At 36.7% G+C, this 15,551-nt stretch overlaps 1 protein-coding gene across 1 annotated transcript; it reads left to right on the plus strand.

Annotated features, from left to right (window-relative positions):
• Nucleotides 1-11,336: 11,336 nt before the first annotated feature.
• Nucleotides 11,337-12,345, plus strand: LOC100734174 (MICOS complex subunit MIC25-like). Its single transcript, XM_063260263.1, has one exon. It carries the CDS (start codon nt 11,424-11,426, stop codon nt 12,102-12,104), a length of 681 nt encoding a protein of 226 aa, XP_063116333.1. The 5' UTR covers nt 11,337-11,423; the 3' UTR covers nt 12,105-12,345.
• The last annotated feature ends 3,206 nt before the right edge of the window (nt 12,346-15,551 follow it).

The raw sequence follows: 15,551 nt of genomic DNA on the forward strand, positions 1-15,551 counted from the left end.
ACTGAGAAACTGAAGTTTCATTTCATTTCAATTTAAATAACCATATATCTTGGTTACTTGTCTTTTAATGCTCAGACAAAATACTGTATGCCCAAAATTTAGAATGGAAAAGTTTATTTAGCTCATAGTTTTTGGAGATTTCAGTTTATAATCAGTTGGTTCCAAGGAAGAATTGTGACAGTTTATGGTGGAGGAAGATAGCAAAAGCAGCAAGAACAAAAAGAGAGGTGCTGGAAACAAGCCTCTTTCCCTTCTTTATATAGGATGCAAGCTACCAAGCGCAGGGTGGATGTAGCACTCAAATCGATAATCATAGCATTGCAGCATGAATCAACCAAACTGTGGAAACCGGTCCCTATGACGCACTCAGCTTTAAGGGGACATCTATACACAAACCATAATATCCCATAGCTGGCCCCCTCAAAGACTCATGCATATTCCTTTATGCAAGACATTTAGTTCATTTTCAAGAGTTTCAGCATTGCTGAAAAGTCCAAGTCCAAGTCTCTGAGATCTAAAGCAAACTCTTAGCTGTGAAATGAGAAGAAAGTTAAGCACTTCCAACATTCAATGGAACAATGCAGACATTTCCATACCAGAAGTTGCAAAGAGGAGAATACAAAACATTAGGACCAAAGGAAGTCCAAACTTCAGCAGGGCAAATATTAAGTTCTATAATTTCACGTACAGCATGCAATACAACCTGTGGCAAGTTGTGAGCTCCAAGAGGCTTGGGTGACTTCTTCATCCCTACACACTTTTGGTTGGCTGTGGCTCATATGACTTCTCTGGGTTCACTTTGCTATCTTCCTTCAGGTTTTCCCAGATGATCCATGTTCTTGGTTCTTCCAAACTTCTGTTGTCTCCATTGCATCTTTGGCTTCACTCTCACAGCTTCATACATTGGCCTTTCAGTGGCACACTGACAGGCCTCCCACATTTTCTTCTGAAATCTAGTTGGAAGCCTTTTTAACCTCATAATTCTTGCATTCTTCATGCACCTAAAACCAGAGCCACATGGATGATGCCAAGGTCTACCACCAGCTAGAGCAGTAGCCAGACATCTTTCTCTCTTGGTTTCAGGGGCTGAGTTTAGGGATCACTGAGCCCTCTGAATCCGATTCCAAGGAACAAATTTTCTAGGCTGCTGCCATTCTGGGATATGGTACATTCTGGCTCTTCCTCAAAGCAAAGTCTCTTGCTTTTACAGTTTTGAGATTGCAAAGGGAAGAGTCCTGTGACTTCTTGTGATGCCCTTAGGCCATCTTTCCTGTTCTCTAGTTCTTTATAAGTATTCAAGATTTCCTCTGCTCTATCTTTTCAGTCTACAGCTTTACTAGAGCTTCCTTTCTGGCTGAATTCACTATGTTTTAAATCTTTCTGTTGGACCCTTTGCTCTTGATTCTCAATATAAATCTGGCTAAAAGCCCCCAACAATAGTCATGCCACCACCCCAACATTAGACTGCCTTGAAATTTCTTCTACCAGATTAATTAGTCCACTGGCCTTAATCTCAGTTTCAGGCCAAGTCTGTGGACAGGAGCAAAATTCAGACAAACTTTCTGCCAATCCATAATGCATATTTTCTAAAGTCCATCAGCCAATGCAGTTTTTCTTCATAACAGAAACCTCTTGAACCTGGACTTTATAGGCAGGCTTTCTATCTGCCTTCTGATCTTCTGAACTTTGACCACAGTCTCCCATATAGAATGGACTAAGGCATTCCAAATCTGCTGTTTCAGGTAATATCTCTGAACCTTTCCAAACTCTTCCCACAAACCATAGACACAGGGGTGACCTCATTTCTCTGGTACCAAATTCTGTGTTAGTTACTGTTCTTTTGTTACTGAGACAAAATACCTTCCCCGTTAAAGCACAAAAGGTTTACTTAGCTAACAGTTTGTGGAGATTTCAGTTCATAATCAGTGGCTACAGTTTATGATGGAGGAAGACAGCAAAAGCAAGAGCAAAAAGGGATGAGCAGAAAAGAAGCCTCTTTCCCTCCCTTATGTTGTACGCAGCCTACCCACCCCCTGTCATGGTTTATGTCAGTGGCCCCAAGCTTCATGAATTAAAGAATGGACCAAATGTGGCAATTGTGATTGCTTCATTGTCTAGCACTTGGATTAGTGATGTGAGTGTTTCACCTACCCGGGTGTGGAGCCATAATATGATGTAAAGGTGGGAAGGAGATGCGTCTCTCTCTTGCTAGCTCACATCTTGCTGTTTGCAGTTTCCATGAAGGGCTGCCCTTCCATGCCATGTTGCCTTGGAGCCACCTGTGTATGGACTGAGAACCGTAAGAACTCTAAGAACTGTAAGAAATAAAACTTTCCTTCCCTAACTTTGGGCATCAGGTATTTTGTCTCAACAATGAGTAAAAAGTAATAAAGGCACACTCACGCTGATAATGCCAGCATTAGACCATGAATCAATCACAAACTGCAGAAGCCTCCCTCCATGACTGCATCTTTGGGGGGGGGGACATCTAGACCCAAACCATAACACCATATATGGTAAAGAACTATCATGTTGGACAGAGTAGTTCTGGGTCATAAAAGTAAGGTCAGCTGCAGCTGTACTAGCATTTGCTTTCCTGTTATCCCCTATCCTCCAGACTCCCATTGTATTTCCACAAAGTACAGGTAGAAGTATCCCCAGCACTCAGAGTGATTCAGCTGCTGGCAGCTCTACACATCTCAGGTTCAGCTCATAACTCATCTGTCTCATAACATCATTTTCCTTCTGCTCTAACAACTCTTCTCAATTTCCTTTCTTAATTTATCTTGCATTTCGGTTTTTTCTTCGGGGATTGCCTTGAAATTCCAGGTAAGGACAACAATACATACTTCAGATTTTCTCTCATTCATGACTCTTGAACATTATTGAGATTGTGTCCATTTTTGTGTCCATATAAGCAGGAACTCTTACTTCTGATGATTGTTATATTCCGCAACAACATAGGACATGGCATATAAGATGATTTTAACATTTAATGTTTTTGAACAGTAAAGTTTAATAAATGCAAATTACTTGGGATGCTTGTTCAAATACACATTTCTTTGCCTCATATCCCAAATTTTAAATCAGTAAAGAGTAAGTGGTTGGAAGTTCTCATTTTTAACAGGTTGTTAGCCACTTCTATGATAGGTTGTCTATGACTTTTCATCTGAAAAGTTTTGTTCCAGGTAGTTTTCAAGAACAGTGAAGTTTTCTGTTTTATTTTGGTGAAAGAGGGCATGAACAGTAGTTTCAAGAATTAATTTAGGAGCCCTTCTTACTTTTCCATCTGATGTGTTTGAGCAAAACTTGGATAGAGTAGAACAAAGCTAAAAACTATTGCTAAAAGGTATTCACCATTGTGCAATTTTTAATGCATCCACAAGCAAGCAATATCTATTCCAATACAATAAATATTAAAGAGCAATTTATATGGTATAAGAAAATGAACTGGATATTTTATTGAATTGAATAAAACTGTGATGCAGTTGCTCAAAATTTGCTGCTCTTAAATGCACTGATTAGTTGTGATAAAATATTTAAAACGAAGGAAATAACATGCCTGAAGTAAAGTGAAGACATATTGACTATCAAGGTCATTTGCTCCGTGGATGCAAATTGTTAATGTGGAGGAGGAATTCAGCTAAATATGATGAAAAGAATGAGGCCTACCTTAGGATATGTGGATACGGGAAGGTGGCCCATGGTCTGTTTACGTCAAATGTGGAGTAGAAAACCAAATACCTCACTATTCTATGTTCTTTCCCTTTTCTGGTGGAAAACATACAGTCTAAAACATAGAACCCCTCCATCAATGTTAGGAATATGAAAAAATCTTGGTTCATTGAATATGGTAGAACTTCCTTCTCTGAGCTATTTGAATCATTCGCTTAGTGCCTATTTGTTACAAGGTTAACAGTGCTTCCTTTCCGGAAGCACACAGTGTAGGTTTCAAATTCTTATCACTAGCATTCTGAATTGCAAAGTTGCTGAAGACTGAACAATAATAATAATACATAATAATAATGTTTATTTCATGGAACTTTGGTAAGCTATATTTGCATTTCTTACTTTTGTTTGTTTTTGGTTTGGGTACGTTTTGTTCCATGTGTCCTTTAAGGTGAAAGTCTTGATCTAGTTATAATACATAGTCTTTTGAAGGGGCTGTATTATTCATGTTTCCTATCACTGGTACGAAGTATCTGACATTTTAAAGGAAGAGAAGTTTAATGTCACTCATGGATTTCAGTTTTTAGTCCATGTTTGGCTGACTCCAAAGCAAAAGTGACATGGTGGAAGGACATGGTAGAGGAAAGCAGCTCACTTTATGACAACTAAAAAGCAAAAGAAAAGGAAGGAGCCAGAGAGGGAGATAGACCCCCCAAAAGCACCCCTACATACAAACCCCTTTCAACTAGGCCTTGTTCAGCAAAACATATGAGTTTTTCAAGGGGATCATCCACTGATAATAATAGCAACTGTGTGATCCAATCACCATCCAAAAGCCTCACCTTTGAACATAGGATACTTTTGAGGAGCACTGTAGATCTAAACCATAACAGAAGCAAATAAGACAGTATACAATAAACAAAACTACTAATTTATGACAATGAGAGTCATAATTAGCAATTAACAGATAAAATAACAAATGGATAGTGAAAAAGTAAAGCTAAAAGAAAGGCAGTTTTAGGGGACTGAGAAATGCTAGTGGGATAATTTGGTGTTGTTCATGTATTTACTTCTCTAACAGGTCCATGTGGATAGTATTTTCTAAAATACAGAGATCTCAAGGTTGCACAGATAGCATGAAAAGTCTGACTTCAGCAACAATGACCATAGTTACTTGGTAAGTATTGGTGGGTTTCATATAGATGCTTTAATTTGAGAAGGTACATAGAATGAGATACGCACTTTAGAAGCAAAAGCATTCTAGGTGGCACGTGGTGGGCAACTGGTATAAGGACATTAAAGAGCAACCACCCACCTGGTATGGTGAAAGAAAGCAAATAGCTTTTGTGACTTATTCACAAGTTCAAGAGTAGGAGGTTTTTAGATCAGAGAGATAATACAATAATTAATGTAATTAATGGAGACCATTTTTAGTGGACTGGATATTTGTGTCCACTCAGATTTCACGTTGAAATCCTGTCTTCCAGTGAGGTAGATGAGGTCTCAGAGAGTTGCTTAGGTTAGAAGGTAGAGGACTCACAAATGGGATTAAGGTTCTCATAAAAAGATACCAGGGACCTTATTTCCTTTTCTTTTTCTTTCATTTTTTTTCCCTTTTTTTCTGTTTTGGATTTCTCACTTATGTAGTTCAGGCTTGTCCTTGAACTCATGCTCCTCCTGTCTCAGCCTCCCAAATGCTGGCATTACAGGGTATGCCATCATGCCCTACTACTCTTTACTTTTTATCATGTGACTATACAAGAAGTGGACACCTACAAACCAGGAAGACAGTCTTCACCTAAACCTGATCTTGTGGTCAATCTTATCTCTGACTTCCAGCCTCCAGAACTATAACAAATAAATAATGTTGCTTACACCAGCAATCTATGGCAAGTGGTAATAGTGTGAGTTAAAGCACCATTGTAGGAATTTGTCTCTTACAAGAAGATGGAAGGGCATGGAAAGACAGTGTTCTAATGATTGTCATAGGAAAATGTTCAGGTGTAGTGAACAAAAAACCAAGGCATACAGTTGTATGAACAATATTATTCTAGAAGACATATTCTGGTGAAGAATATAGAAGCCTTCTAACAGTAGCAAATATGTTGTGCTTGGAGGGTGTGTGGTTTTATTTCTTGCTTATCCCTTTGTTTTTCTTTTTCTTTTTTTTTTTTTTTTCTCATTTTTATCGGTACCAGGGATCGAACTCACGACCGCCTGCTTGTAAGGCAGGTACTTATGCCGCTGAGCTAAATCTCCAGCCCCCATCCCTTTGTTTTTCAAGTATGTATTATACTTATAGTCAGAAAGCAGAATATCTTTTTCTAAAACATAGATGATAACTAACCCGCCAAAAAGAAAATATCAATATCAAATAATATATTACTGAATTTTTCTAAAAATAAATTGTCACTGAATTCTGACAATTTGTTTACTAGAAACAAATTTCCTTTTATTACTGAAGAAACACTTTATTTTGAAAACTGGATTTCTTTAGACTTAACTTTATGACAAGCACACTTTATTTTTCTCTGCTATCATGATTTTCTCTGTCATTTTTATAAATGCATTTGCATTTATAAATGCAAGTTATTAGATTTAAATGAAAAAGCAATTTCTTAAATTTCATGTAAAGTTTAGAAGACTGCAAATTTAGTCTTAATACATAAAATATTATGTCCTGTAAAAATATTATAATTCTATTATATCTTTGAAATGTTAATTTCATGTTGGGATTTGGATAAACCATAATTATGTTATAATGATATTCACATTTACAAGAAAATTATATGAATAGAAAGAGATTTAAGCATGTATTTTTCATATGCTTTTATAATTGTTCCCTTCTGCAGTTAATTTTTTCTATTCATATTACAGAATGACTGAGTGTTGGAGTTCAAACAAAAGAAATTCATGTTTAAAATAATGCTTCCTCTATTTCCAATCATTTGAATTGGAACCAAATATACTGTATCTATCAGGAATATCTCTGTGATCAGTAGCGAATAATTCAGATTTTGTTAAGGAGTAACAAGAAATTATTAATATTTATACAAGAAAAACAATCCAGGGACAGGATTGTCTTCGAATGTCAGTAGGTTAAAATTATGGGCCACATCATGAAAATTTTATTTCCACTTTCACCTCCATTTTTAATTTTGTTGTGGAAGCATGGATAACGCTAGTCTTCTCTTGTACTGGTAAGACGTCTGTGGTAGCGTAACTTCCCATTATTTAAGCTAAGGAGTAGGAAAAAAAACAGTGAAATATTTTTTTTCTGGTTGTTCTTCCATAATTCCTGAAGCTGGTTCTGGGTGTCCCATCTAAAATCGTATCAATTACCAAATCAGTTTAAAACTGACCAATGGAATGCCACAACTCAGTCCACCCAGGAAATTAGTCCGGGCCTTCCTTCCTAAATGATCTTCAGTGGAAATCAAAGAGCAGGGTTTGAGTGGTAAATGTCAATGATTAATAGCAGAAACTATGGCAGCAAATCCTTTTGTAACTACACCAGTCAGATTTTGGTGTTTAACAACCTGAAAAACTTCATTGGCTTAGTGTAAACATACAATTTTTTTTTCAAGTCTTCTGTAATTAGTCAATATCTACCTGCAGCAACTTTCTCTAATGGTAAATGATATACAAGCCAAAAAATTAATCAGAATTATTATATACCTTTAGTCCACAGAGGACACCATCCTTTTTGCCTACTTTCTATTGGACAAAGAAAATCATGTGGCTAAATTTCATATAATCAGAATGAAACATTATACTGTTTCCACTTTATTGTTAGGTAGAGCAAATTCATATGACAAAGGCAAATGGTTTGTAATTCTAATGCAAGACAAAGGCAAAGAATTGAGAGAAAGATCTAGCCTACTGTATTGTTTCTAGAGCTCCTTCAGTGGAAAAGTGAGCTCTCAAAAGATTTTTCACAACTTCAAATACAATTTATCTTCACTTGAGTTTATTCTTAGGATCCAAGAAAGTTGAGTGCGTCACTACTACATTTCTATACAAATTAAATTGCACACTTAGATCTGTAGTCATCTCCTGGTGTCTGTTGAGAATTGGTGCTAAGATCACTATGCAGGTGTAAAATCTGTAGATGCTCAAGTTCCTGATATATAATATTGTATTATTTATATATAAATTACTCATATCCTGTATATTATAAATCATCTTTAAGTTAGTTAGCATAATATAATGTAATTATAATTGCTATCTAAAAAATAGTTTATTTTATTATTTAGAGAATAGTGACAAGAAAAAAGCTTGTATATGCACAATAAATGGCCAATTTTTATTTTTTAAATCTTTCTGATCTATCATTGTTTAAATTAACAGATGCAGAGTGCTCAGATGCAGAGGGCTGACAGTAATTTATTTTAAACATAATTCATCATAAAATGACACATTTTAAACTCACATTTAAAATTATGACTTCTGTTAACCATTTTATAATTTTGAATACTGTACTTTTCCAAAATCTTCACAATAGTTCTAACTGCGGAAAAATTTAGATCTCAGGTTTTAATTTCCAGATGACGCTTTTACATTGCCTTTGATTAATTTCCTCAGGAATGCTTTCTGAAGCCTACAAAGGACATTTAAGTTAAATCTCCATTAATTCTCAACACCTCAGGGTTTGACTGGTTATTGTCATAACTTTAATATTGTATTTTTTGAGGTAATTTAGTAAATCAACACACTTATCATAGCAGATTACCTACCGTTGTTCTGACTGATGGATAGTATGCTCTATACAAGCAATTAGGTATTACTTAAACACAACTGCAGCTCGTTCAACAAATACTTATTTCCATCATTCTTAGCTTTCTCTTCCTGGATAAATTGGCAACATGCCTGAAATAGGTATTTATTGTTCAGTTTGTATATAACCCAGGCTCCTCATCCAAAGAACATTTACACACAATTAGATGCATTTCATTCATTTAACTTTATTATACATATTAGAGTGTAGTAAATAATATACAATAAATGAAACAAGCATACTAATACTCTTATGCAAATTAACTTTATGCTTTTAATCAATCTTACACATTAATTCCTTTAAGGTTATCCTTTATAACTATGATAAAAATTATATTGTAGGTAGTGGTTGTCTATGTATAATTAGTATAGATGGTATATTGATGATTAAGTCATTGGTGAGGCTGTCAAAATGCTGCAATGGTGTGCTGTGAAGCAGGATTTCTCAAGGCTCATTAGTGAAATTCTGTGCCCTACAATTCTTTGTTGTGGGTATTTGTCCTATGTAACATGACATTGTATTATGTAACTGGCCTCTACTCATTAGATGCCAGTAGCATCTCCCAAACTATAGAGTGCGATGATATAAAATGTCTCTAAACTGGCAAAGTGTACGACAGAACAAAACCACCTCTGCGGAGTACAACTGTTATGAAGTGATTTTAATGAATGGGACACACATTAATCATCCCTTCCACCCTGCCTATTTTATTTAAAATTGTTGACTTAGGAATGAGGGAAAGTTGAAGCTGTTATATCACAGATGCCTACAATGATTACATAATAGAAAAAAATTATTTATGTCCTTTAACTGAGGTATAGACGTTTACAATACAATGAGGTTTTGGTCTTCCAAGACTTTTCCTGTTCTTTGCATCACTGAAGGCATTCTTATCTCTATTGTTTTTATTATTATTCCCTTAGTGTCTACTAATTTAAAAGATTACATTTATTCTTCTCTTTGCTGGGTGAAATATTTCAGAACACTTGCTATTGTAAGAAAGCTCCATTGTGTCTACAAAAACTTTACTCCGAGCAGGCATTTTGTGTAAATTCAATGAGTCCTGGGAGCAAGAATACTTTACATTTGGAAAGGCAATGATTTTGCATTAATTGAAAATAACTATTAAGTGATCGTTTGCCTCTAGTGTACCAGCTGGTGGGGAAAACAGATGAAATTTCAAGAAACCAATATCATTTCTTTCTAAACATATTTTGCTTATAATCCCTCTAAAAGGTTTTGAAAGCCTTAATTCACAAGTGTCAAGTCTAAATTCTAAGAAAAAAATAATCTCAAACGGTAAGGAAAATGAGTTTTTATTAAAAAGAATGTATTTTAGTTTTGATTCCTACCTACTTCCTGTAAAACCTTAGCCAAGTTGTTGAAACTCTGCAATGTTTCCTCAACCTTGAATGGTGATAATTTGTATTACAGGTAGACATATTAACTTGGTTAAGGATGGTCAAATATATTGTGAAGGTTTTTTTCTGAACTTATTCTTTATACTTCCTTTCATCTCATGCTTCGTATTTAGCACCATTTCAAAGATTACCAAATACTTTCTTACTGATTAATTTAGAATATTCTTAACAGAGTTTTTTTCCTGATAAATTCTTCCTTTCCTAGAATTGGTTTACTTCAAATGCTCACATTTGCCATTGTAATGCAAAAACCATCATGGCCAATACATGAATGAATAAAGGCAACTGTACTCTAATAATGTTTTACTTACAGTTACAGGAAGTTGATCAGATTTGGTTTATGGATATAATTGTTGACCCTACTCTAAACTACTTACAGCTTCCCATTGACATCTTTTAGGTTTCTGAATACAAAATATACATATGTCTTTGAACATTCCCTTTTTACTTTCTTCTCTGATTATCTTCCTTGTTTAAATGTTACTGTTCTAAATTTGAAAAAGTGTCAGATGAGAAGAGAAATCAGATGTATTTCAGAATGACAAAAATCATTTCTTTTATCCATGGTTCTACTATCTATATAAAATTGAATTCTCATCAAATCATACAAAGCTCTTTGTTATTTGATTTCTGCTGATTTTTCCATTTCCTCCCGATCAAATTTCTTATCACTTGCTGATCATTCCAAGTTATTTATATTTTCCAAGTTTCCTGAAATTGGTAAATATGACGTGTTCTACTTAGATGATTTTGATTTCAATGAGTTGGTGAGTTGATTTCAGTTTGATTAGGATTAACATTTATGCTAGTTTCATTTAAGACTTCTTTGACACTCCATTCAAGATTGGGTTAGTGACTTCTTGCACATTTTCTTTTATGAGTATCTTCATTTCTATTTCAGCATTTCTCATATTTTTCTATGAGTCTACATTTCAGTAAAATGACTAATAAAATAAACAGAAATAATATGAACCCTTGATATCATTAAGAATATAAAGAAGTCCTTTCATCCATTCACTGTAATGGAAATGCAAAATGGCAGTTTCTGAATTTTCTAAACTGCTGCACATGCGGTTACCATTGCAGCCCAAGAATTGCATTTGTTACGTTTTTTAAAAAATTTAAAAATTTTTCATTTAAAGAAAGACTAAACAAAACAGAAAATGGGTAGAAATAATACATACATTCAGAGAAAAAATAAACAGTAAGAAATCACTAGTTGATGTTTACATATTGTGGTTTTACAAATAGTTGTTCAAGATACAAGTGGAACTTATAAAGTGGGAATTCGAACAGTGAGACTCCGAACAGTTCTGCTCAACTATCCAACAAAAACTTAGTAAGGTGGTTGTCTATCCTATACACTTAAACATAAATGCAGTTATCCATATTTTCATTTATGTTGGGATAAAACCAACTAAAGCAGGCTAAAGTCATTCTGAACAAAGAATAATAGTATTGGTCAGGAGGCACTCAGCGCGGCGTCTGCTGGTTGCTCTGGAGTTGGGTAGCGTGGTCGTGTGCCCGCCTACCTGCCGGTCTGCCCGCCTCTGGCCATGGGGAGCACTGAGAGCAGCGAGGGTCTCAGGGTGTCCTTCGGAATGGACGAGGAGGAGCGGGTCCGGGTGCTGCAGGGCATCCGGCTGTCTGAGAACGTGGTCCATCGCATGAAGGATTCCAGCCCACCTGCAGAAGGTCAGCAGCCAGCTTCTCAGCAAGAACCCAGACTTCCCAGGTCTGAGACCAATGATGGCCAGCAGCTCTTAGGAGTGAAGGAGGACCTCAAGAGGTTCAGACAGGAGCAGGCTACCATCCAGGATGAGCTGTTCCAGGTGGTGAAGCGGGAAAGAGAGGCAGCTGCCAAGCACTTGCCATTGGCCCCGCCTGTGGTGGAGAGTGGTACTGATCAGGAGGAGCAGCAGTCAGCCCGGCTGGCCAGGGAGCTGGGAAGCAAAGAGGCAGAACTCAGACGCTGTGATACCTTCTTCCAGGAGCAGCTGGGGCACATCGAGAGGAAGAAAGCCGAGATGTATAAACTGTCCTCACAGCAATTCCACGAGGCAGCTTCGAAAGCAGAGAACACAATCAAGCCCCGCAGGGTGGAGCCCGTGTGCTCAGGGCTGCAGGCCCAGATCCTTCGCTGCTACCGTGACCACGCACACGAGGTGCTGCTGTGCTCCAACCTGGTCAAGGCCTACCAGTGTTGCGTGTGTGCGAGCGCTGCCCACAAGGGCTGAGGAGCAGCTACCACATCTGGTAGCAGGGACCAGCTTTCAGCTGTGACCAAAAGACCAGCCACGGGACCACAGACACAGACTTCAGGCCACGCCACTGTGCTCTGCCCTTCCTGAGGGCATTGCATATCCTCTGAGCACAGCCACCATGTATTTAGGAAACAGCATGTGCTGCTATCTGAAAACAAATAAAGCAGATGCCTTTGTTTTCAGTCAAAAAAAAAAAAAGAAAAAAAAAGAATAATAGTATTGCTGGATTTCACATCGTGATATTCTGAAATCAGCGCTGGGTACTACTGTGTCATTTAAAAAAAATATTTAAAGAAAGACTAAACAAAACAGAAAATGAATGGAAAAATACATACTTTCAAATAAAAAGTAAACAGTAAGAAATCACTAGTTGATGATTACAGATTGTCCCCTTACAAATAGTTATTCAAAACACTAAAATGGACAATATAAAGTGGGGATTCAAACAGTGAGACTGCAACCAGTTCTGTTCAACTATCCAACAAAAACTTAGAAATCTGGTTATCAATCCTGTACACTTAAACATGCAATTATCCATATCCGCAATTATGTGAAGTTTGAACAAACCCAAACAGTCTAATATCAATCTAAACAAATAATATTGCTGGGTTTCACTATGAACTATTGCTGGGTTTCACATTATGACCCTCCATAATCAGCACTGGGTACTTTAGTGTCTTTTTCTTTAAACTATCTGTTCATTTCATCATGTGTCATAAGGTCAGTTCTCATAAACTGTTTATACATTCTACACATGCATGAGTCTTAACATGTATTTCTATCCTTTGTATATTACAGGGAGAAACAAAACAAAGCAAGACAAAACAAAACATAATCCTACAAACACATGAAATGAAAAATACATATAAGACTGCTGTACAAAGAGTTCTACCATAGTGTTATCTTTTATCTTGATTAGAATAGGCTATATCATCAATATAGTATAATTAATTTATCAGTACATAACAGTATTAATAAAAGCATAACTTTATATATAGTATAAAACTTCAAAGCAGGCAGTCATCAAACCAGAATGTGTATTGTAGAGTCTTGTCATCTTCAGTGTAGTTGTCTATACTCTCAGACTTGATACTATCAATCATATCAGTTTTGAATAAAATCTATCTATTCCAAACAGCAATCAAACAAACCAGATTTAATTAAGATCAGTCATAATAAAACAGTATAAGTCATTCAAGGCTCTATTAAGATAATATGAAATTAAAGATGATAACTGTGCTATATCCTGATGTTTTTGGGATAGCTGTCTGTGCTCTCAAATCTAATGCAAGCAGACAACTGGGACAGAATAAAATCTATACAACGAAAAAAAGAATAAAATCTATCTAAGCAGAGTGGTGTGAGTAATGTGGGTTTTAAATCCTGATACACTATTAACAATATCTTCTGCCATCTTATTTAAGACTCTCCCTCCCCTTTTACATCCCCAGGGTACACTGTGCATTTTTAGGTCTGACCAAAACCTTTGGTTTTCAATTGGTGGTGGCAACCTACTATTTACCTAAGTATTTCCAATCTGGACTTGATCTCTAAATGTATTCCTTTACCAATTAAAGCCTGTCTTTCCAACCTACCCATAAATACTGGTCTAGTTGCCCCTATTATTCTCGAGTTCTCTGTCACATAGAGCATTGTTTTCTCATATTTGATTTTCAGTGCATGTACTCTTTTTCATGTTATTTATATTTCCTATAAATAGCATCTCAGTGGACTCCACATCCTGATTTACTCCACGTGTGGTTCTTTTTTTAAAATTTAGTGTATCAAGGCCATCTATAATAGAGATTATAACCAACCTTCTCTGCCTCATTTCTGTTATGCTCTTTTTTTGCCATCAGTTTTCTGTTTATGTTCTTCTTTCTGTTTTCTGCTCCATTCATTGAGGCCTCTCTGCCACTGTTCCTGGAATCCTTGCACTTTTCTCTCTCTCTCTAGAATGCCCTGCAGTATTCTCGGTAGAGCTGGATTGGTGGTTGCGAATTTCCCCAGTTCTTCTTTGTCTTGGAAGCATCTTGTTTCTCCATTGAATTCTAGAGATGTTTATCAGGGTATATCAATCTAGGCTGGAGGTTATTTTCTTTCAGGGCTTGGAATATTTTACTCCAGGCTCTTCTTGACTTGATGGTTTGTGTCAAGAAGTCTGCCATTATTCTGATGGACCTTCCTTTATGGGTTATCTGTTTCTTGTCTCTAACAGCTTTTAATATTCTCTTCTTATTTTGAATTTCTGGGATCTTGATTATTACATGCCTGAATGTAGCTCTGTTTTGGTTGTAGGTGGCTGGAGTTCTGTATGCCTCATACATCAGAATATCATTTCCTTTACCTATATGTGGGAAGTTTTCCTTGATTATTTCTGTGAATAGCCTTTGTAGTTCCTTTGTTTGTAACCCTACTTCTTCATTCACATTCTTTATTCTCAAGTTGTAGATTCTCTTGTTGTCTTCTAGCCCTTATATTGTTACTGCTTGTTTCCTTTTTATTTTAAAAAAGTTTTTTCTTTCATAATCCCACATTGCAAAACTGTCCTCCAGTTTGGATAATCTATCCTTAGTTTCCTGCAAGCAGATTGGCCCTCTTTCCATAGAGTTTTTAACTTCCTGAAAATCTCTTTCAATCTGCTTCATATATTCTATATTTTCTTTATATTCTTCATCAAATGTTTTTCTCCTTTGTTTCAGTTCCTCCCTTGTTCTGTCTGTGTCTGCCTGAGGGGTGCATAGCATCTCTTTTATTAATCTTCTTATATCTTATTACTTGGCTAAATATTTCATTTTTGAACTCCTCTATGAAGTCCCGAAAATATTCCTTTATGCCCACTGGTGCCCTGTCTGATATTGCATGTTAGCTATTCTCATATTCCTTTGTATTTACCTGTTCTGGGTCAATGTTCTAAGGGTTGGGACCTGGGGACTTTTTGATGTTAATTCCTCTTCCCATCTTTTTTGTTTCTTCCAGGAGGCCCCAGTTTCTTTATTGGTTACAATTCTTTTGAAGTAGCACTGCAGTGTGCTAGTGATTTGCAGATAGGGGCAGAATATGCTGGCCCCTCTCCTTCAAATCATTCAAGTTGCTGATGCCTGCACTGTATTGTTATATACCACCTCCCCTCCCAGATCAGTCAAAATTCTGAGGCTTCACTGCATTAGTGTGGTTATTGTGCACCACTGCATAGGGAATTGATTTTGGATAACCTATTGGGTCTCATCCAGGACGCATGACACAGGCCTAGCTCACTCTACCAATTCCATTCCAGAAGGGATAAACTGCCTGAAATCACTACTGCCCTTTGTATTTGCCAGTCCTGCCGAGTCCCAGAATGTGGTCTGCCAGAGCCCCTCTTTCTGTGGAATGGCTCCACTCCCGTCCCTCACCACAGGTAGATGCAGGCTCCCTGCC

Source organism: Cavia porcellus, unplaced genomic scaffold (assembly GCF_034190915.1).
Source record: "Cavia porcellus strain 051 isolate PalLab524CR breed Dunkin Hartley unplaced genomic scaffold, mCavPor4.1 scaffold_13, whole genome shotgun sequence".
NCBI classification, from domain to species: Eukaryota; Metazoa; Chordata; class Mammalia; order Rodentia; family Caviidae; genus Cavia; species Cavia porcellus.

What these genes read in the sequence shown, in the direction of transcription:
- LOC100734174 (XM_063260263.1), top strand. Translation starts at nt 11,424, where the DNA reads ATGGGGAGCACTGAGAGCAGCGAGGGTCTCAGGGTGTCCTTCGGAATG.